At 40.0% G+C, this 23264-nt stretch overlaps 3 protein-coding genes across 3 annotated transcripts in view; 2 read left to right on the top strand and 1 right to left on the bottom strand.

The window, feature by feature from the left end:
* The window catches only part of rassf3 (Ras association domain family member 3), a 21645-nt gene extending 19361 nt beyond the window's left edge, over positions 1–2284 (top strand). The window contains exons 4-5 of the mRNA XM_031859296.1: positions 1074–1217; positions 1623–2284. Of these exons, the coding sequence (XP_031715156.1) occupies positions 1074–1217; positions 1623–1772 (294 nt within the window). The 3' untranslated portion in view covers positions 1773–2284. The remainder of the gene's footprint in view (positions 1–1073; positions 1218–1622) is intronic.
* Positions 2285–6899: 4615 nt separating this feature from the next.
* LOC116390001 (adipocyte plasma membrane-associated protein) lies at positions 6900–13503 on the top strand. The gene is made up of 9 exons (XM_031859209.1): positions 6900–7185; positions 7961–8050; positions 8198–8319; positions 8409–8510; positions 8651–8803; positions 8872–8987; positions 10104–10264; positions 10544–10739; positions 12340–13503. Exons 1-9 carry the CDS (start codon positions 7169–7171, stop codon positions 12547–12549), a joined length of 1167 nt encoding a protein of 388 aa, XP_031715069.1. The 5' UTR covers positions 6900–7168; the 3' UTR covers positions 12550–13503.
* Positions 13504–13506: 3 nt separating this feature from the next.
* Positions 13507–22094, bottom strand: gnsa (glucosamine (N-acetyl)-6-sulfatase a). Its single transcript, XM_031859208.1, has 14 exons — positions 21774–22094; positions 20689–20748; positions 20389–20595; positions 19177–19242; positions 18496–18594; positions 18062–18229; positions 17891–17973; positions 17564–17682; positions 17028–17131; positions 16825–16926; positions 16522–16632; positions 16334–16444; positions 15716–15876; positions 13507–15547 (listed from the first exon to the last, which is right to left on the bottom strand). Exons 1-14 carry the CDS (start codon positions 21933–21935, stop codon positions 15472–15474), a joined length of 1629 nt encoding a protein of 542 aa, XP_031715068.1. The 5' UTR covers positions 21936–22094; the 3' UTR covers positions 13507–15471.
* Positions 22095–23264: the final 1170 nt, after the last annotated feature.

A 23264-nucleotide genomic window follows, 5' to 3' on the forward strand; every position in this document is an offset into this window, starting at 1 on the left:
GAGAGAGAGAGACAGTGAAAGCGACAGGGCTGGAGACAGTGTGTTTCATGCCACTCATGCCAAGCAAGCTTGGTATCGGATGCTTCGGCACTGACATAGTGTTGTGTGTGTGTTTCTCTGTGTGTGTGTGTGTGTGTTTCTGAATGCCTCGCCCTAATGTTGCTGGATGCTGTGGGGCTCTCCCCACTATCAACAGCTCACCAGGAATACCCTCGCATGTATATATAAACACACACACTCTCTTTATGAATCAGCAGCTGTTGCTTGATTTCAAATATCATCTTTAGCGTCTCACAGACAGGAAAAAGATGGAGTTTATGGGTCTCATCCTATAAAACAAGACCATGTAAAGTAATTAAATTGTTGTTTTTATATCTTGTTTGAAGTCTGTGAAACATTTTGCCTCCTGGTCTGTTTAGCTCGTTGCTGGAGACGTACAGTGAGACTCGGCTAATAAAAGACGTCGTCTAGACAGACGTCTGACAACAGATGTGTGCAGACTGGGCTTCATACATAAACCTCACAGACAATAGTGGGGTGAAGCTTCTATTTAATATAAGCAGTTGAGTTGACTAGCTGTTTCCAGTGTCTATGCTAAGCTAAGCTAAACAGGCTTCTAGCTTTAGCTAGATATGAGGGAGTGCTATCAATCTTCTCTTACTTTCAGCAAGAAAGCAGATTATTATTTGATGGTTATTCAAAGATACTTTGATACGTTGACATTGTCAGACTTGGAAGACGTTCATATCGTAATCACAACTCTCTCATTAACAAATTTAACTGATTTAATCAAATTTATTTGATCTAATTTACATTTTATTTACAACTATCAGTATCGGTATCGGCCTTAAAAGTCCCGTGTTTGTTGGTCTGTCTGCTGTGACGCCGCTTCAGTCCCTCTCGGTTTTTCTAAATTACTGTGGTCGTTAATGTGCCGCACCCATCCTTTCATCTTCTGCCATGCCTGTTTATACAAACACACACACACACACACACACACCAAATGCAACTGCAGCGACCGCAGTGGTGCCTGCATGCATGTGGCTTAAAGAACTGCACATACCGCCTAAATTAATCTGTATGTGTGTGTGTCTCCTGCAGTGTATGTGTGTAAGCTGGCGGATGGCGAGCAGCCGTTGTTTCTTCGTCTGGTGGCGGGACCCGACGGCGACACGCTGAGCTTCGTCCTGAGAGAACAGCAGATTGGAGAAGTCATGGTAACTCTTCACCTCCATCTTCCTCTGCGGAGGCTCTCTGTCTTCTTTAATGCATTTACAGTTAAATATTTATTCCTGTTCTTCACTTTCTCTCCTCCTCCTCTTCCTTCCTTTTCTTCATCCCCCTCTTCTCTTTCCATTACTTAGTCTCGTTCTGCCTCCTTTTCTTCTCCTCTACTCCTTTTTATGGAAGCTCATTTCTGCAAGAATCGTCTGTTCATCTTTACTAAAATAAACCTCCTCTTCGTCTCATTGCCTTCTTGTATATCAGTGACAATAGGGACATAACAACAACAACAGCATGATGAATATTATAAAGACCTACTCACCAATCCAGCAGCATCCACAAGAGAAAACAAACTAAAATGTTGGTTATCGATAAAGTTTCTTTGCTCCTGGTTTCAGTGGGACGCGTTCTCCATCCCCGAGCTGCGTAACTTCCTGCGGATCCTCGAAAAGGAGGAGGACGAGCAGCGGGAGGCGATGCACAGGCGCTACGATGCGTATCGCCATAGACTGGAGGAGGCGCTGAGGGAGGTCAGAGGACCCTCTTAGAGGATTAACCTCCATGAGACAGGAACACTGCCCCCTACAGGGACGGAGGAGGTGATTCTTTTTCTTTTTTTTTTTTACCTCCTCAGAGGACAAAAATAGTGTAAATTTTGCCAGAGAGAAGGATGTGACTGCAGAGTGAGAAGAGAGGATCCAGCGCCTGGAAGAAAGGGATGATATAAAGGAGATAAACTGACAAGCGACTAAAGACGTGAACGGACTAAATGTGGACGCTGGAGTTTGATTCAGCCTGGATTAAAGACTTCAAAGTGCTGCCTGCTCTCACCAAAGATTCACTTCATCGTGCCAAACTCATCCTCTCTGCACCCCTCTCTTCTTCTTCGTCTCTCACTCTGTCCTGCTGTCACATAATTTATCCAATTCCTCTTTTTATCCTTTTAAACTTGTGAAAGACTCGAGGCCATATGTTGAGTTAGAGGTTTATTTAATTTTGTTTGTTTTAAAAGGTCTGTACATATATATTTTTTTTTAATTTATATGGGTGAAGCTTTTTATTGTTTCGTTTTGTTGAAACAACAAAAAAAAAAGTCTTATTTTAGTTTTTTGTACAGAGGCAGAGCACCAATGTGTTTGTTGACACAGAGACGGAGAATAGTTCATCCAGACTGCTACTAGAGGTAAATACACAACATTAGCATCAAGCTGCAGCTACATCAACCAAAATATTGAGAGAATACACTGGAAGTAAAGAAGTCGAAACTGAATGTGGTTGACGAAGGTACAGAGAAATAAAGAGTTTAATGTGACTGAAAACATGAAACAGAAAAGGTTTCTACTGAAAGACTAAGGGTGAAAATAGAAGCTTGTGAGCACAGGAAGAAGTTAGGTTTGTGGTTGTAAAGATAGTTTGTGAAGACGAGCGAGGATGAACCGACTCCTGACCTTTGACATCGTGCGGTCGGAGGAGGGAGGCGTGAGATTCGACTGGTTTTCTGGAAGTTGACCGAGCAGCTTAGAGGAAGTGGAAGAGAGACGTTCACTGGAAGGATGAAATACAGAAGACTTGACAAAGACCGCAGTGTAGCCGTCACTTTGAGGACAATGACGGGATTCAAACCACAAGTCACCGTGATTAACTGCTTCTGCGTTAATGAAAGCTCCTGTAGTCCACAGCTGATAGAAAAGGAGGTCTGTAAGCGCTGATAGCTGCAGAGAACAAGGGAGGGAGAAATGGCTGCAGCCGTTCGTCTGCCTGCCTGTCTGTCTGCAGACATTCATTTTAAGTAACGCCTGTGTTTTTGTGCACTTATCTCAAGTTAAAACGTTCAGCCTTGACCTCCTTGTCAGTCCGGGTTTCAGCTTTTTTACGGTGGATAAAAGAGGGAAATATTAAAGAAGGAAACGAGGAAGGAAGGAAAGGATGGTAGCTTAAAGTAAAGGATAGAAAGACGTCAGAGATAAAGTTATGCAGCCGCAAGTGCAGAAGAAGGTGCAAAAGTTAAGGTGGTTTTTGTGCAGTATATGCAATGTTGTCTTTACTAAATGCAACGTATCGTCTGTGGCTTCGGGACCAAAGAGGCTCGTTTTCAATATAGTTTTGTAGAAGAATTCTGTTTTTTTCTGCTTTTTGAATGAGCAGAAATCCAGATATTTGAGGAAACAAACAAGATAATACAATCACTTTGACAAACTACAAATCTGATTTTTAAAACTGATCAAAAGTCAATAAAAAAAGATATGTAAAATGCATGAAAGAAGTAAAACACCGCCACCTAGTGGACAAACACTGCAACTATTCTCTCATTTCTGTGTCAAACTATTATTATTTTTTGTTATAACCAAAGATATTTTCGTGGTGTTGCCTGGAGCAAAAGATATATTGGAGGCCTTTTTCCCACTGGAGGGAAAACATAGTTTATAGTTATATTTAAAGGGGTTTGAACCCTCGTTTCTTCTACTTTCAGACACTGGGGTAACGCTGTGGAAGCAAATAAAGAAATGGTCAAAAGGATTTGAATCTTACAAGCAGCCGAATGTCTAATTGTGACATTTAAAGATAAACTCCACCAGATTTATAAATTACTTCAGTTTTACTCGCCTGAGGAGAAATACTTGTAAATATAATATTGTTTTAGGAGGCAGAGAGGGTCTAATGGAAGAGTTGCATTTTGGGAAATGTAGAGTGGTTTTTTTTGGAGCGTGACCTGTACTACGGAGTAAAAGTCAGCGCATGCTTTTTAAATCTGTCCCTCAATAATAAATAATTGGAGCGTCCCTGAATACCACTGAATGAAACTTAAACATTTGAGCTGCCAAGAATGAACTAAACCTGAATTAAACTACTGAACAGTTCAAATAATTCACACAAATTAGGAATTCAGTCGCTTGTAAAGCTCAAACTATTTTGGCCTTTTTTTGCTTCCCTATATATAATTTAAAATGATACGAAAGTCTGCATGGAAACAGTTAATTAACCTTAAAGCCATGTTGTTGTTTGTGTATCTGATAAACAACTTTAGCTGTTAAAACACCAGACGAGTCGTATCAATTCTTTTTGGGCACTTTAACTTCGAATTCAGGGAAGACGGGTTTTCTTAATTCATTTTTTTTTTTTTGTTGATCTCCTGCGGCATCACACCCTGTACTTTATCTTAACATCTAATACTCGATTATCTTATTTTGAAAGATCTCGTTAAGCTCCACTCATAATGATGTTTTTATTTTTTTAACAAATGGAAATTATTTTAAGCTCATTTTATTTTGTCTCAACGAGCTTCCGTATGATTTGCGTTTAGCTGTAGACTGTGAATCTCGCATGTGTTCCTGTTGTATAAATACATGCTCACTGTACAAACTACTGGGCTGCTTTAAAGCATGCGTCACCATAGATCACAATGGGGGTCGGACGGCGTTTGGAAACACATTTTTTTGGAGTGCAAATGATTAAAAACAGCTGATTTCAAATGCGGTCGGATCTGCTCGTGATATAAATCCGGCTTGTTGATCATTTTATGTGTAATGAAAAGCTTTTGTGCCGGTAGTGCTGATGAATGAAGAGTCGATGAACCTGCTTTGTATTCAGAGGTTCAATCACAATATTGAAGTTTGTTTAGTTTATTTTCAAATGTCATGTTAAATCATATTATGCTGATATTTTGTGTCCCAGACTTACTCCGTTCATGTGATAACAACTAATCCATCGGAGCAAAGTGTAATGGCTGATGAAGGCCATGAAATGTGGCTGAAAGCTCTGGGGGAAAAAAACAGTTTTAGTGTTTTGTTTTTCTAGAATGTATTTTATACATTAAGTTTTGTCTGGAGCTCAAACATCTAGCGGGGATAACTCAATTAATCAATCAACAGACAAATGTTCTGCATCTATTTTGGTCATTTGCTGCTTTTCTTTGATAAACTGAATATAGTTGAGTTTGTTACTGTTCACACAAAACAAGCAGTTTTAATGTGTTGTTGACTCTGAGGAGTCATTATGGGCTTTTTCTGGACATTTTGTAGGCAGAAATTCTCGGGTTTCAGCCAATCAAATGCGAGTATTTCTTGGTTTTATAATAGGAAATTTTCAAGGTATACTTACTTAATTCTTTCCAGAGCTTTCAGTACACACATCACATAGATAACAATATTTATTTTTACTTACGTCTGATTTTACGGAGTCTTAAGGGTGCCCCAAAACTTGATTCGATTATCCTTAAACAAAACTATTTTCATGCACCCTTAAATATTTACCAAATCATATCCAGCAGTGGTCGAAAAGGACAGCGGGATTTATGTATTTATTCATTCCTCTGCAGCCACTAAATTGCATATATATATATATATATATATATATATATATATAAACAGTCACTAAAGGGACCTTTGTGGCTTCGATCCTACGAGCAGCTTTCGGGCTCTTAAGATCTGCTGTTTTGTGCGATCTATGTTTGAATATCCAGAAACTGTAACGTTAAATGCCAAAGATCTGTGTTTAGCTCTTCTGCCATTTAAGACACCATTTTTTGTTCCAATTATGCTAATTTGTGTTAACTATACAGAGAAGAGATCAGGTTTATATTCACATGAGTTCTTCGAGCGTCTGAGTTCAGAAACACAAAGTTAAATTTCAGACCTGAGCTGCAGAATCCGAATTGATCGTCTGTGATTTATGACGAAGAATCCTCTTTTATTAATTCACCAATCTGTCCGCCGTAGATTAAAGTCAATGGAAGCCATATTTCAGTGCAGGATCTAGTTGAAAAGCTCGGGTCTGAGAGCTCGGACCTCAGCGGTGCCTTTTTAAAGTTCCCTCACGTGTTTCAGTTCTCAACAGTTAGCTGGAGGCAGGTTTTATTTCTGTTGGTGTCTTGTGGTTTTCTCTCTGAATCGTTACCAAATGTGGCCTTTCCTTCACACAAGGCGGGCGGCCTCTATTAAAGGTGGAATCAAAACAAAACGAGTGTTTTATTCTCTTCTTGTTGTTGTAGTTGAATTAAGATATTGTAAACGGGATTATTTTAATATGCTTAACAATAGCTGAAAGATTTGTCTTTTAATTTCAGTGGAAAGAAAATTAATCGGCAACTAAATTGATGATTACTCGGCTTAAAAAAATCATTTTTGAGCAAAAATGCCAAAAAATCAGTTTAATTTAGCGTCTTGTATGAGAATTTGCTACTTTTCTTTATTTTGTAAAATTTTAAACTAATATTTTTATGTTTAAAACTGTTGGTTAAACAAGAAAAAAATATTTGAAGACATAAACTTTAAATGGACGTTTTTCCTTTTTCTTGAATTTTAAACACCAGAAAACAATCATCAGATAAATGGATAATAGAAATAATCGTTGGTCACAGCCCTGTATTTCCAAAATCAACCAATGTTTTTATTGAATTCATATCTAAAATATTTACTGGATCTACACACAAACTGTACAAATGCCGGTATTTAAAAATAAATCAGACTTTGTTGCATAAAGACCGTAAACGTTTGACCCTGACTTGCATAACCTCCAGACCCCCCCCCCCCCCCCTCTGCTGCCTTCAAAATAAAAGCTCACACTGTCTCGTCTTTGTTTTGCCTTCTTTCACATTTTCAGAAGAGGTTATGAGGGAAATAAACGTACCAATTTTTGAGGACATAAAATAATCTGATAAAACAAAACTTCCCTTAAAGCCCCAATAATGTGAATATGCACCTCAAAATATCCATGAAAGTGAGTTTCCCACATTGTTTTATAACGCTAACATTTAAAACTGAGTACACTGGACGTAAAGGTCAGAAAGGTCAGCCTTTGATAAAGTATGGACCGGAAACGTGTGCGTCAGTGCTTTTATTCTGAAGGCCTACACCGGATGCTCCCGTGTATACTCCGGTGTACTTAACAGTGTTCTCGGACTCTCGCTCATTCAGCCGTGTGCTGCAGCAGGAAGAAGAGACGCAGAATGCAAAACTCAACTATGTAAGTTTGTCACTTCAATCATTTTAAACAAAATATGAGACTTCTTATTATTATTTATCTAAACAACAAAACCACCGGTTCAGGCGTTACTCTCAGAACAGAGCACGCAGCTGTGGGTTTATTAGACCAAAACAGATTCCTGCCTCAGGATTTGTGAATGTATTGTGAAATGCATTTGTCAAGAAGTAGTAGTAATAAAGAAGAGTTCATGCAAACTGGTGCAGAAGTTGCTCAATCGGTGCGTTTTGGGATCTCTGTTATTTCCTGAGAAGAATGTCTCATGTTCTTCACTCCCAATCCAAATAGGAGCAACAAAGAACCAATCTCTGAATAAACTCTACAATCTTATTTACCTACTTGATGAACATTGACGTGTAGTTTGATTCAGACCCTTCACCTTAGTGTCACCAGCATGCAGCGTTACATCTTATAGATCCTGTGTGGAACATCTCCTTCATGTCAAAGTTCACCTCACCATGTGTGACACAACACTGTTGACTTATTAACGGCAGACTGTGAACTGCACACACAGTACAATCCTTTAATTTTGCAGCTTTGATTCCCCGTTTTATATTTAAATATTAGTGTTAATATGCATGAATTAAGAAACTAAGGGTCAGTGTCATCTTTGCTTTATTCTGCAAAGTTTAGGCTTTAAAGGGTCTATTCATTTGAGTTTAAATGATCTCAAATGTACTTTTTATTTTATCTTTGTCAAAAGAATCTAAAATATAACATATAAATAACACAGTTTTTTATTTCTGCTCTCTGTCAGGTTGGGTAAGAGATCGTTATTAGCGGCTCTGCTCGCTGTGGTCGTTGGCGTTTATCTGCTGCCGTCTCCTATAGACCCCAAACCACATGTGTAAGAACACACACACACACACACACACACATCAACATGAGTTTAACTGCTCTAATATGCTCTTATCTTAACCACATTACTAAACACACCGCTGCGTCGTTTTACTGTAGTTGTCGCTATCAGTTAAATCCCAATCCGTTCCTCCAGACTGAAGGGGCCCCCTCCGGCCCTCGAGGGGCCGCTGGCTGTCAACACCCGGCTGCAGAACGGCCGCAGGCTGTTCACCGGGAAACTACGCGGACCAGAATCCTTCACTGCGGATGAGGAGGGTGAGCGTGTCTTTTAAACGTTGTAGATGATCTCGTCGAGGGCCGGATGGGATTTGACCCCTGAACCATCAGCTCGTGTTGTGTTTCAGGTAACGTGTTCACAGGGACGGTGGACGGGAAGCTGTGGAGGATCGGTCCTGATGACAGTCTCACCCTCATCACACAGATGGGACAGGACCTACCAGAATGTGGTCTGTGTTTTATTTTTTTTAAAGTTCTCTGTTTTAAATCTCTGCATCAGTATCAGATGAGCAAATAAAACCGGCAACATTCAGTCTTTCAGGAAACGTATAGAGAAGTGTACGTATTCACATACGTGTGCGTTTTTCAGGCAGCAGCACGGACTACGAGCCCGTGTGCGGTCGTCCTCACGGTGTTCGTCTGGATCGCCGCGGTCAGCTGATAGTCGCCGACTCGTACTTTGGGCTGCACAGCGTCGACCCCAAAACTGGAGAAAAGACTCTGCTCCTTTCTAATTCACAAGGTACAGTGTGATGGCGTGCATGCTAAATAACTGTAATGTTAGAAATAAATCACTTCTTTGTGCCTCAGGAGCTGACGGCGTTCCCTTTGCCTTCCTGAACGGGCTGGAGATTTCCTCCCAAACTGGGCTCATTTATTTCACCGACTCGTCCAGCCGATGGGGACGCAGACACGTCAAGCTGGAGGTGAGATGAACAAAAAAACAAAAAAGAAAGTAGCATCCATTCAGGTTTTTTTTTTCCAGCGCTGCTCAGCAACCGCAGCCCTCCAAATGACCCACGAGGACACTTGTTTTGTCCGGCCGGTTTGCCAGAAGAAGAGAATACTAATAAGAATACTAATCGGAGTTCATTCAGTTCAGCAAACGGCTGAGTGCTGCTGAGGAGAGACGATCTGATTATGTAGAAGAAGAAATCTGGTTTCATTTATCAAGACAGAACCTGCGTCCCTTTGACCCGAAACCCCCAGACGAATGACCATTAAATCAATGATTAATGAACACATTAATGTGTTATGAATGTTTTAATTTATTCGAATGGTGGCCGGCTGAGAGAGGTCATGGAGGGATGGAAAAACAAGTCATCAATTTTAATATTAAATCACTCTGTTTTCAAGACGTGGACCAGAAACGTTGGAAATAAGAGCAGGATGCAGAAACACAATAATTATGTGTGGTTAAATAACTAATGCTGCAAATGTATGGAAATTATATGACATATTTAATGGTCCAGTGTTCTATTGGCAGAAATGTAATATAATATTAATAATGTTTTCATTAATGTGTAATCACCTGAAACTAAGAATCATTGCATTGTCGTCAGCTTAGAATGAGCTCTTTGTGTCTACATAGTGAGTCCACGATGTCGCACCGCCATGTTCTACGGAAGCCCAGAAAGGACAAAACCAAACGCTCGCTCTAGAGAGGGACATTTGCTTTTTCTCGTTACCGCTTCGGCCACCGTAGTTCTCCGACACGTTTGGCACACGGGAGAAGTTTCAGTTGGTTGCAATCTACAACCTCACCACTAGAGGTCACTAAATCCTACACACTGCACCTTTTAAGGTGAAGCTATTCAAAGTAGGCTAAGCTAAGCTAACGTGAGCTAAGCTTAACTTTAGTGATTTTATGCAACAGGAAATATAATTTCTCGCTTTTTTCTTTGGAAATGTTTTCTGTCTTCATAACTTTTATTTTATTTCATTGCACCTGAAATGCACTTCGACTTCTCAGAACTATGACAAGTTAGGCTGTACTAAAAGTGAGCCAAATGTGATCTAAGCTGAACGGTTTGATGTTCCAGGTGATCGAGCTGAACAGCCTCGGCCGTCTTCTCTCCTTCGATCCAGAGACAGGAAGTGTGAAGGTGCTGCTGGACTCTCTCTACATGCCCAACGGCATCGCCCTGTCTCCAGACGAACACTTCCTGTTGCTGGCAGAGACGAGCATCGGACGCATGCTGAGGTACACACACACACAAGCACACACACCTACACACACACACTCCTACCTCCACCTACACACACTCACACACACACACACACACACATGCACACCTATAAACGCACACCTACACACACACATACACTCACACTCACACTCTCTCTCACACACGCATACACACACATACCTACACACTCTCGCACGCGCACACTCATACCTACACACACACACCTACACACTCTCTCTCACACGCGCACACACACACGCATACACACCTCAGCTGTCTCTGTCCTCTCTCAGATTTTGGCTGAAGGGGCCGAAGGCCGGCACCAAAGAGGTCGTCCTGGACAACATGATCGGTTACCCTGACAACGTCCGCCGTAGCGACCACGGAACATTCCTGGTTGGCATAACAACGCCCCGGTTCCGGAAGGTCACACCCCCTTTCCTGGACCTGATCGCCCCGTACCCGCCCGTCAAACGCCTCCTGAGCAAGGCCAGTGTGGTTTATTGTTACATAACTGTGTGTGTGTGTGTGAGAGAGTGAGCGAGAGAGAGTGTGAGTGTGTGTGTGTGTGTGAGAGTGAGCGAGAGAGAGAGAGAGAGAGAATGTGTGTGTGTGTGACTGTGTCTCCGTCGCTAATCTGGAGAGCCGTTCATCCAAACTACTTCACACTCAGCAGGTGTTTTGTTGACGAGTTTGACTTCGGACATGCAACACGTTAAATATTGATCAACTTTGAATAAACAGGCGAACGGCACTCTGTGCAGCAGCCGGGGGGCGGAGCTTGTTCTAATTTTGGCTCGACTGATTTCAACAGTCGGGTTAACAAACGTTCTCTCTTTACAGCTGAACAGTTCACTTTGATATGTTTCTGAAAACATTAGAGGTGAGTCTGGAGTCAGCCAGCGATGGGCTGCAGGAAGCTTCTAGAAGATCAATCGTCCCGCTCTGAACTGGAACTGCTCCAGCTGGAGAACAAGAGGGACACACACATATCCTGAAGTCGTGTCTTTAGCCACTTAAAGTCGACTTTCTTTAAAACCACATGACTTCAGTCAAGCACAGAATGGGATCCTTGTCTTTTCGGGTCGTCGAGTGCAACCCAGAGCAGTAAGAATTAACTTAAAGAAAATTAGATTATTGCAAATCAGAGTTCAGATGGCAAACAAAGATGGAACTCTTAGAGAACGTTTCTCATCCTGAACTTCATTTTAACGGCTGTGCAGTCGCAGAAGAGCAGTTATAACCAAATCTACTTTCCCATGATGCATTTGGAGCGCTGTGTGATTCACAATTAGCTCGTCCGTCAGTCAGGAGGCAACAACAGGTTCTGTTCACAGCTGCAGAGACTAGATGGTGTGAAATGTGACAGGACAGGGGCAGGACCCCTTTACACACACACACACACACACACACACACACACACACACACACGCACACACGCACACCCACACACACGCACACACACACACACTTGGAAGGAACAGGTCTGAACTCCCAGTGAACTCTGGGAAATGCCAGCTGAGGTCAAACTGACTATTCAGCTCAGATAAACTGAAAAACTTTGTTTTTATTCAAACTTTTATTCAAAGATGTGACCGGACTACTAATTAGTTTTAAGGAGATTAAATTCCTGGACGAGTAAAATGTAAAGAACCACAACAGTGTTCAGATCTTTAATCACTAATACTACAATGTAGAAATACTCCATTACAAATACAAGTGATTCTAAAAAGAACAAAAGTATTGTCAGCAAGATATAATTAAAGTATTAAAGTAAAAATATTAAATTGTTTAGTCTATAAAATATAAAAATAACAGGTCACAATCTCCTGAAAGCGTTTCTTTTGTCTAAGCAACAATATAATATCTAAATATATCTAATTTAGTTCATATACTTTGTTTACTTTAATATATTTGATCTGATTTACTTCATGTACTTTATTTACTGTCATGTGACGAAGAAAAGCAGTAAATTCACACATTTGAGAAGCTGGAACCATCAAATATTTGGCGTTTTTGCTCGAACAATGACAGGCTTTAGATGTTCGTCACCTTGTTGATATTAAACCGAAGGCGTTTGTGTTTGCAGGTGATCCCTCTGAGCTGGTACGACCTCCTGCTGCCGCGCTACGCTCTGGTCCTGGAGCTGGGCTCGGACGGCGAGATCGTGGGAACGCTGCACGACCCCGAAGGCCGGCTGACGTGGGCCGTCAGCGACGTCTTCCAGCACCGGGGGAGGACGTACCTGGGCAGCACCGACCTGCCGTTCCTGCCCGTCCTGGAGGGGTGGGACAGCTGAGGACGTGGCTCAGCAGCTACGAGGACAGCTTGTGCTGCTTCTGGACTTTGACATGTTTTAAGGTTTTAGGCGTCGACTTCTGGAGCGACGAGTGGATGCTGTGTGGATGAAAACCCGGATATTGTGGTTTCAGGTTTGGACTCTTGTCACCCACTGATGGCCTGAGAGGTGAACAGAAAGAACTGTGATCATCTCTGAAAAGTTAAAAACAACCTGAACAAACTTCCATCTGCTCAAACTAAAAAGTGTCACAGAAGTGTTAAAACCTTAATTTATAATCCTAAATGGTAGAAATTAGGAAAGTTAAAGAAGTTCATCTTTGCACTGGACGTCTGCAGAAGAAACACCGAGTCATCACTTTCTCTCGTACTGAAATTAAACTTCAATAGAGACACTTAAAATGTTATTCAGCATTTTTCACCGTCTAGTCTTTTAATAGTTCAGATCGTTTGTAAGAGAAACATGAGATTGAATTAACTCGTTTGACGCAGAGACTCGGCCTGAATTCTCTGAGGATTTTAAAATTAAACTTAAACTGTAATTTCAAACTGTCTGGAAAAACAAACGATGTGGTTGTGTTGTATTAATACCATATTTGACTGTTAGATTTTAAAATAAATATGAGAAATAAGCGAGACTCAAATCTTTCTGACATTTGAAGATCTCTCGTTGGACTCTGAAGGTATTCTTTTAACTATTTTCTGACTTTTTATGTCTGATGTGACTTTTTCTTTTTTAGTTTTTGTGCCAAAACTGAAGTTAAACTGTGCATGTGATTTCGGGTTCATCAGGAGATGCTTTATTGTTTCCTAAAGCAGAGAAGAAGAGTTTGTATGAAAACAGGTGCGTACAAAATGACAAACACTTGTCCCCAACAGGTGAGATATAAAGGTAAGAAGATAACTAAGGTGTAAATGGGACAACAAAACAAACTTAGAAAATGAGGGAAAGCTTCTGTTATTTTCGAGAATCTCTTTATTTGGACAAAAAACACAAAAATACATAATCACAGAAAACTATTCTAGAAAACAATTTAATAAAACTAAGAGTTCCAAAATGAAACAGTCGTGACAGATTGAAAAGTGCATCAGTGAATTGAAACGAGAGGAAATCTCGGTGTTATCACATTAATTCAGTTCAGTCGTGAATCAGAGCAGAGGAGGAGAGGAGCCGTATGAATATATTAATACAATAACCATTAAACCATCGATTCATTAGTTTGTCTGCTTTGCTCGTCAGTGAGAAAATAATTCACAATCAAAAATAAAGATTCAGCTTTTTACAACAAACGTCGGGCAGATGAGACGAGACCGTCGTTTAATACTTCAGTCATCAGATCTTTGGTTGGATGTTAATCTGCACAGATTAGATCTGAGATTATAAATGAATGCATCTCCACAAAATAATCTTATATATATTGACCTTTTCAAATAAGAAATACCAGCGACAGGAGGGTTGAAGAAACTGTATAAATGTTGTTTATGGCAAAAATAAACACGATCCAAAGAAAACAAGTGGCTTCCCTTAAAGGTCACATTTAAAAATACATCAAATATAGATTTTTTTATTTTTATTTGGCCTTAAAGTTCTCACATCCAACTCATGAAGTAAAATAAGAATTCTTGGTAGAAACTATAACAGAACTGATCTAAAACTGCCGACTGAAACCCCGATTACGTGAAAAAGGACTTTTTGGCAAAATATTCTATTTTTCTAAAATGACTGCTTCATTAGGAAGTTAATCTCTGTACCCAACAAATGCTTCAGAAACGATTCATTTGCATTTTGAGAAAGAAAACGGTGCTTTAACACAAGAAGATAAATCACTGAAATAATGGAAATGTTTGACGCTGGAAACAAAGTAGGAGACTTTTAAAGTGTCACACACACGAGCCATTAAATCTGATTTATTGATTGAACTTGAATGGAGATTTTAGTTGCTTTTTACTAAAATACTTTTTGCTGCTAGATTAAAGTTTTCCTCTTTCTAATCTGAAACTCTTTAACCAAATTGTCGTCAAGTTTTCCTTTTTTAAAGTCGTCGTGTTTAGTTCTTTATCGCTCTACAAATATGTGCATTTTACAGTCTGTGATCGCTCTAATCGATATTTATTTATTACCCGCATCAGAAACAGGACATCACGACCTTTAATTAAAGTAATTTATTCCTAATTTTGATTTATTTAGTAAAAATGCTCCAGAAAATTGCTGCTAAGTGAAGAAAAACAAGCAAATTGTCGTGTTTTGAAAAGCATTTTTTGTAAATTTACGAACTTTAAAAAGTTTTTTTAGGCTTTTCACTTTGTGCATAATTGGTAACTTATGATGGAAAAGTGATATTTTCTCTTAATGATGATTTGAAGAAATACTACCTGATTGACAATATAAATCTGTAGAAACTGTCCATGTGACGCAGTAAGTGTTTCTCTTTGATTAAGATTGAAATTCTCGAGGACCATCTGAATGCAGAAAACAAATGTCCACCAGGCACGCTGAATAACATTTAGACTAAAACATGAAGAACCTTCCATGAAGTGGCCACTGGGTGGATCATTAATATGAAGTTCTGAACAGAGAGAGAGAGAAACACTTGTTTGCAGGATTTTAAATTGACCGATTAGACACAACAACGCTCACAGGAAAACAGGAACGAATGGCTTTGCGAGTGTGAATCCATCCTGAATAATTTCCCTGCACGTCTACTGACAAACTCACGAAACAGCAGCCCGATCTGGAAGCTTTAAAAGCGGGTCCAGCACCCAGAGAGGCCTCCAGCCCCACCTGGTCCCTTTTTTTTTTACTCAATCCATCTACGAAGAGATTCGGCTCAGGAGGCCTGAAAACAAGGCAGTAACAGCAAGAAAGGCCCGAATACAAAAACACAACCCTCCTCTTCCTCCCTCCGTCCTTCATCTGCTCGTCTTACTTCGTCTTCTGTCGGAGTCGGCTGAGCCGCCAGCCGTGGTTTGGAAACATCTGTCGAGGGTCAAATTTATACCTGAGGAAACAGGACAGAGGAGTCAATATTCTGTGTTTTTAAAGTACTTTGGACGTCCAAGAAAAGAGATTCAACATGAATTTATAGAAAAGGTAATAAAATCGTATTTAATAATGTATAAATAAATAACATTTTTCTTTTTCTACTTGTCAGTGAAACGATCCAGACCTCGTATCGTACACGCCGGGCGTCCGACACGACTGTCCGGCGCAGGACTGCAGCATCATCAGCCGGTGGTTCATCTTCTCCAGGACTTCCTGGTCGATGGTCTTAGCGATGTTGGTCAGCTGGAAGGGGTCAGCGGTCACGTTGTAGACTTCTACAAACACCTACAGGAGGCAAACATTACCGTCAAACTTTACAACTTAAAGACACTAAAGCAGGGATGCATTTGACCACCAGGTGGCGCCAAAGTATGGAATATTTACACACTAGTGGCTTTAAATGCACTACATGTAACCTATGTTCATCGTTAACTTCACTGCCACTAACATTGGCTCAGCTTGTTTTTCTTATATCTTAAGATCCAGACGTCCAATGACTAAAATCCTAAATCCGGTTAAAATATATAGTTAAAAACGACAAAGATCTAAAAAAGCAATCGTAAAAATAGGTCTTAAAACTGGATAAAAACTTGATTTATGGCAGCTTCTTGTCGACGACCACAACAAGTTTCTCCAGGTTTAAAAATGTGGATGATTACTACACAACTCTACAAAATGTAAAACATAAATCTAGTCGTTTTAATGCGGAAAAGTTACATATTTTGACGGAAGAAAAACAAACCTCATTATCGTCGAACTCGCAGTACTGCAGGTTGGCAGAGGGGGCGACTGTTCGCACACAGGCGTATGTGTTGTTGTACGAGTCCTCGCACACACAGTCGGGGAAACACTCCTAGAGATGGAAGAGAGAATATATATGAAGCCGCTTCTTTACCTGCTGCAGAGAATATTAAACGTTAAATCTCGTACCGAGACTCCCGGCCCCAGCAGAGGACACGCCGGGTTGGACACGTTGCTTCCTTCTCCTTCATACTCCACCAGGATATCTGTCCTCCAGCTGCTGCTGTTCATCTTCCCCTCCTGGTGACGCACACAGACATTGTTACAACGGAAACGCTGAGCCTTAACTAGTGTAGTGGTTAGATAATAATAGGATGATAGCTGTTATCTAGCTGCCAATAGATCCCCCTAAACGTTACACACTGTAACTTTTAAATGAAGTGAAATTGTAGAGATCTTTGGTTTAATATTAATCTAATTGAGTGACCTCACCATAACGGGCAGGAAGGACATGCCGTCCATCTGCGTCTTGTTGACGTTGTATCCGGTGATGTCCAGGATGGTCGGACCGAGGTCGACGTTCGCCACCAGCATCTGACAACAAGATGAATTTAATGTGTTTAGTTCAACAAGTGCTGCAGGCTGAGGCAGAACTACACACAAACAAACACAGATGCACAGGTGTGTGTGTGTACCTGGCTGGTCTGGTTGGGCTTGATGTTTGGTCCTCTGACCATGAGAGGAACTCTGATGTCAAACTCGTAGAGCTGCCGCTTATCCAGAGGAAGAGAGAACTGACCTGAAAGAGACGGCGGCAGAAAGAAACACGAAAACACATTTTAAATTTAATAAAATCTCAGTGTTAAGAAATCCTACAAAGGTCTGGATCCTTTCTTTCTAACTTTCCCCCAAACTTAATCTGTTGACGAGGTTTTAATAAACTGGAGCAAAAACATCCAGCAGTGTGGGATGTAACTAAATACAAATACTCAGGTACTGTCCTTAAGTACAATCTTAACAGTATTTTAGCTATACTTTACTACACTTCAGAGGCAAATATTGTAGTTTTTTCTCATCTATATTTATGAGACACAGATACTAGTTACTTTTTAAATAGAAAAGGATAAAAAATATACAATTTGATGCTGTACTATACGAATATTAGTATACAGAGTATCTGAAATTGGCTTCATTGTGCAAAAAACATTCAAAACATTGTGCGGTTACACACCTGTGTGGTAGCCGTTGTCGGAGGTGAAGAAGATGTAGGTCTTGTCCAGTTCACCTCTGACCTCTAAACTCTTCACTATTTTCTCCACCAGGTCGTCCACTGACAGCAGAGTTTGCCACCTAGAGGCCAAGACGAGCAACAACAAGCCTGCAGTGAAACCAAACTGAGTGAAATCAAGCAGAAACACAGCTGATAAATAATGAAGTGAAATACCGAAGTTGCCCTTTTAAGAACGTAGGAAGAGAACGGAGAGGAAAGACGACAGGAAGAGGGTGATGATGAGGAAGAGAATGAATCAAATGGAGAGAGAGAAGAGAGAAGACTCACCGTTTCCTGAAAGCATCGTCCAGAACCTGAACAGATGAGTTGGTCATCGGGGTTTTAGCTTGTCTGATCAACCAGTGTTTGTCCTGAAGAGAGATGAAAGAAAAGATGCATTCAATCAATGGATTGTCAACTTTTACATATTTTTAGTGAAAGGAAGAGAAGTCCCCTTACCTTCCCGTGGACGTTGAAGTTGGGGTCTCTGGGAGCCTTGGTGGTGTTGAAGCTGTTCTGGTACTGAGGGGCTGCAGTCCAGGGGGAGTGGGGGGCCGGAATGGAAACCATCATGAAGAACGGCAGGTAGTTGTATTTATACTGGAGGAAGTCCAGAGACCTGTTGGCCTGTGTGTGTGTGTGTGTGTGTGTGTGTGAGTGAGAGAGAGAGAGAGAAGAAACATTACTTCAGAAGCTTAAAAACTAACTTCTAATATTAAAAGTTGCTCGAAAAAGCCGTTTGTTTCATGTATATTAAACTTTACTCTTTAACTCCCAACCCCCACAAATGTAATTGTTAACGGACAAAAATTGCAAGATTTGAACATACGATACCTGAAGTCACCACCTGTTATAGGACGCAATATAAAATGTGAGGCGTTTGATTTGCTCACCAGGACGTCTGTCAGGTAGTCTTTGCTGTAGTCCGCTCCATGAACCTCGGCCTTTCCGTTCACTGACAGAGTGTAGTTGTAGTATTTAGAGTTCTTCTCCTGGAAAACACAAAACACGTTTGTGAAATACTCTTTATTTTCATCACGGTCACACGGACCGACACGTGATCCAGGAATCTCTGAACTCAATGGTAGCAGATTGACATGGTGTATTAACAGGCAGTAAGTAGGTGATACTAAAGAAGTAAAACTCTGCAGAAACCATATAAACTGTGGTTGTTTAGTAACAGTGAAGATAAACTCGTCAGCTCTGCAGTTGGATTACGGGCGTGACCTCCGTTTCATGACTCCAGTAAACCGGTTAGAAGCGTAAAGAAGATCTAATTTGATCCGTTTGTTAGTCTGACTGCTTCCGCAGAGAGCTTCCAGTCACATGACCGCATGGACTGAACTCAGTTTGACGCTCTGTTGAACTTCCCACAGAGATGTTCTACCATCTACTATGAAACAACGTAAATGAACATGCAGGGAGTTAAATACTGCTTTTTAAATATTAGTAATAGCATTTTAATACCAGAAAGGGTTAAATAAAAGCTGAAGAGGCCTTAATTCTGACCCAAAGATGATAAATTCGTGGCTAAAAGATAAAAAAAAAAAAAAAAAAAAAAGTTTGAGTCTTACCAGTCCAACCCAGTAGCTCCAGCCTGGAGGAACATGCTCCACTCCACCAGCCTCTGAGTGCCCATACTGAAACACAAACAGGATAATCTGTGTTAGTTTAATGACAAGATGGTTACAGCAGCACAAAAAAACAAGAGACAGATAAATGGTAGAAATGATGTATAACCAAATTAAAGGTAGAACACTCTGACAGCTGTTCGGGGCTCATTAAAGGGAGACACTACAGCCAATAACAGTGTTCATGCACTGCTCTATTGTGAGATGTTGGGCTGTTTTGTTTCCATAACGCATCTTCTTTTAGACTAGTAGAAATAAATCATCCAAAATACACATTTAGTTGTTTATTTCACTACTTTGTCTGTGCTTTATGAAAAGTCAGGAGATCACGAAAAGTCAGAAGGGAAACATGAATGAAGCGCAGCATATCAATCTGATCGAGTCTCCGCCCCACCACCACACCTGATTAGACCACGCCCCCAACCGTATATAACCCCGCCCCTTTCCCCTCCAAACCATCCAAGGCTGAACAAAGAGAAGCCACGCGAGTTTAATTTGGACTTTTCACCTTTATTTGGTTGATATGACATGTATTGTTTGAAAGATAACGGATTGTCCAACATCCAACTGTTTAAATCTGCCCTCAAATGCACCTTCCTGGATTTTGTGTTTAAATCTGCCCCACAAACTCTTTTTTCATTCTGTTGTCAGTCTGGACTAAAGCTGTCTGTGTGTGCTGACCTGTGACGAGAAGGTCACAAGTGGAAGAGTTAAGAAACACGGAGATAGGGAGAGGAAATTAGAAAACGGGGTTAAGCGTCATCCGTTTGCTATTTAGCTGAAGAGTTTGTCCCGGTTCCCCATTTGACCATCTGATTATCACGAAGGGTCGATGCAACTTTGACAGTTGGACTTTACCATGACTTAAAAAAAACACATGACAGAAGATCTTGTGACTAACTGTTGACCGTCACCTGAGAGGCAATTTTCTATTACAGGTGTTGCACAGAATAGCTCTTCTTTTGTTTGTTTAATGGTTACTAATTGACAACTATTAGTTAATGAGCAACAGGAAGGCAATCTGCTTTGATGTGCAATTAACAGATGTGTACAGGAAATGATTTTACACTTCAGATACTGAGTAGAAGGAAATGTTCCAAGCAGAAGACGCATGTTTCGGTTTGTATAAACCGGTACAATCCCATCGTCCGTTACCTGGTTCAGATACTTCCCAGCGAAGAAGGTCTGGTAGCCGGCGTACGTCCTCAGCAGAGCGGGGAAGGTGTGGGCCTCCTCGCTCTTCTGCCAGGCTTTACTGCTGCAGTTCCCCTCCAGCGTGTTGTTGATGACGTGGTGGTTGTGGGGGTATTTCCCCGTCAGGATGCTGGCTCGACTCGGGCAGCACAGCGGGCTGGCGACAAACTAGAGGGAGGAAGACGGTGGAGGAAAAAAAACACGTCTCTGTATTGTGTTTCTTTCATCCATTTCATGATGAGACATGATGATGATACTTACTGCGTTTGTGAACGATATCCCTGCATCACCAATCAGTTTTTTCGTCTTGGTGAGTGGAGTCTGGAAGGAAAAGATCAATTCCGAGGAGAAGTAATTTATTGGCCTCCATTGCACTCAAACATTCTCAAATTAAGCAACAAGCTCCCTTTTACACACTTTCATAACATACTTGTTTTAATATACTCTTTTATTTGTTTGTATTTTATTGTAAAATGTTCATATTTTTCTATTCGATATCTTTTACTATTTACATTTATTGTCACCAAGTCAAAATCCCTTCCATGTGTAACGTATTTGGCAATAAACCGTCTCTGATTTTGTTTCTTAGTCGTTAAATTAAGATGTGACGGGGCTGCAGCTCTTCGAGACTAACGCATCACTACCTAACGTGTGTGGGTGTGTGTCAAGCTGGGCAGCAAGTAAAAAGGTTTGTATAAGAATACAAACAGGAACTGATAACATCACAATGAAAAACAATAGATGCGAAACAGACAGGAATAAGAGGCTAAAATAAGCAACATGGTTCTGTAAAAACTGATTTTTAAATATTTGAAACATGATTTTTGCATGAATATGTATAATAAATTTAAATATATTTTACAATACTAATTATCATCCGTCACAGCTCATCAAAAAATGTTTACAAGTGTAGAAAAAATAAGTGAATTAATATAATTTTACGAACTTAAGTGTGGTGTATATATACTTTATATTTTATTAGAGTGACAGCAGTTTAAATCTTTAGATGTATGACTCACAGTATTTCACTAATTTGCCTCATTTTTCCATGGGATTCGGATACTAAGGGTTGTTTTTGGAAGGAAGGCGTTTACTGAAAACCACGAGAGCAGATTAAAGCAAGTGATAAAGCTGCTGACGCAGAGAAATGTTGAAATGATGTGTCCAACCAGCAGGAATGTGAGCAGTCGGCTTAATCAAGACCGGAACCAAAACGGTCAATATTACATCAATTAAATCACACATATTTTTAATGACATCACTACAAGTGAGCTGCAAAGTGACGACTATCTGGTACTAAAAACAACACATGCATTAACATGAAAAGCAGAATCGGATTTATTTACCAGACCCCCGATGGCGATGTCCAGGTCGTCGGTGAGGATCAAAACAATGTTTGGTCTCTGGGTTGATTTAGCGAACACCCCGCTGCTCAGGTTGCTCCACAAAGTGACGCAGATTAGGAGACAATGCAATAAAATCGTCGGAAACGAGCGATTTGAACCCATTTTAAAATAAACAAGTGCCACTCTATTGAAGCTGTCCGTCTCTTTCTTCAGCTCCGCTTTTTATAAGAGCGTCAAACGTTGAGTCCTCTGCGGAGAGGAAGAAAAAACAGGACAGACTCGGCCCTGTTTCTGTTTGAGACAACACTTCCTTGTTTCCTGGTCACGTGCTTCTTGGCTACGGAAGCCCTAATCAGCTGATTTGAAGACGTGACGCCCCCTCCAGCATGACTAATGAGTAAAAATAACTGTTTTTCTTCTGTTAGGATCTGTTTTTAACTTCTCCATGTTGTATGTTCTAGTTCTGCATTGCTCTAGTTTATAATAAGTAAAAATAGTAACACCTTTGTGTCAAATATTATATTTAAGGATAATTTATTGTCATTATGCAACATGATGCAGAACAAAATTCAGTTGTAGCCCATTTTGAACACAAGAACATAACAATATACTGTATATAAGTGTATATATATATACGTAGTAAATTTTCAGAATATGCATCATAAGGAATGCAGCAACAAAAACATTTCTCTGTGCAGATAATATGGCTGACATCTTCACATTAAAGATTTGACATGAGGAAAAAAACATTGACTGTTTGATTATTTTATTTATGTATTTGATACTTATTTTATATACTGCTGGGTAGCATAATCTACAATAATACATCATGATTTATTTGTTGATGTATATGTTGTAGTAATATAATTAATTTAGGAAAGTAACTGAAGCTATCAAATAAATGTAGTCAAGTAAAAACTACAACAAATGCTTCCAAAATGTAGTGGAGTATAAAGTACAACATAAAATGGAAATATTCAAGTTAGGTACAAGTATGTGAAAATTGTAAAGTACTTGAATAAATGTACTTATGTTCCACCACTGGTTATTTGTGCTATAAAACACCTTTTATTGTGATGCTTTAAAAGGTCGATATTAGCGTGTTGCAGATGTATATAATGCATCATATATATATAAAATTGTAAAAACCAAAGTAAATACCCCACGAATTAAATTCAAATTGAGCTTTCATAAAGAATATGCCTTGGTAAATATCAGAGAATTGTCCATATTTTTAAAAGTAATATTAAAACATAGATCAAAATCTTTTCAGCAAGACCAAGAAATCAGAGAAAATATATATATATATATATATACATATACATATGCATGTACATATATATCACTCATTAACATAATACATTCAAAGAAACATAACTTTTGAAATACTGCAATTTTATTGTGTCATACTTGCATTTTGGGGTTTTGAAAGTCATATAGTAAGATTAAAACATTAATATTAGTATGATTTCTACAATACCACCATTTCAG

This window comes from Anarrhichthys ocellatus, unplaced genomic scaffold, assembly GCF_004355925.1.
Source record: "Anarrhichthys ocellatus isolate YVR2014 unplaced genomic scaffold, GSC_Weel_1.0 scaffold21, whole genome shotgun sequence".
In the NCBI taxonomy this organism is placed as follows: Eukaryota; Metazoa; Chordata; class Actinopteri; order Perciformes; family Anarhichadidae; genus Anarrhichthys; species Anarrhichthys ocellatus.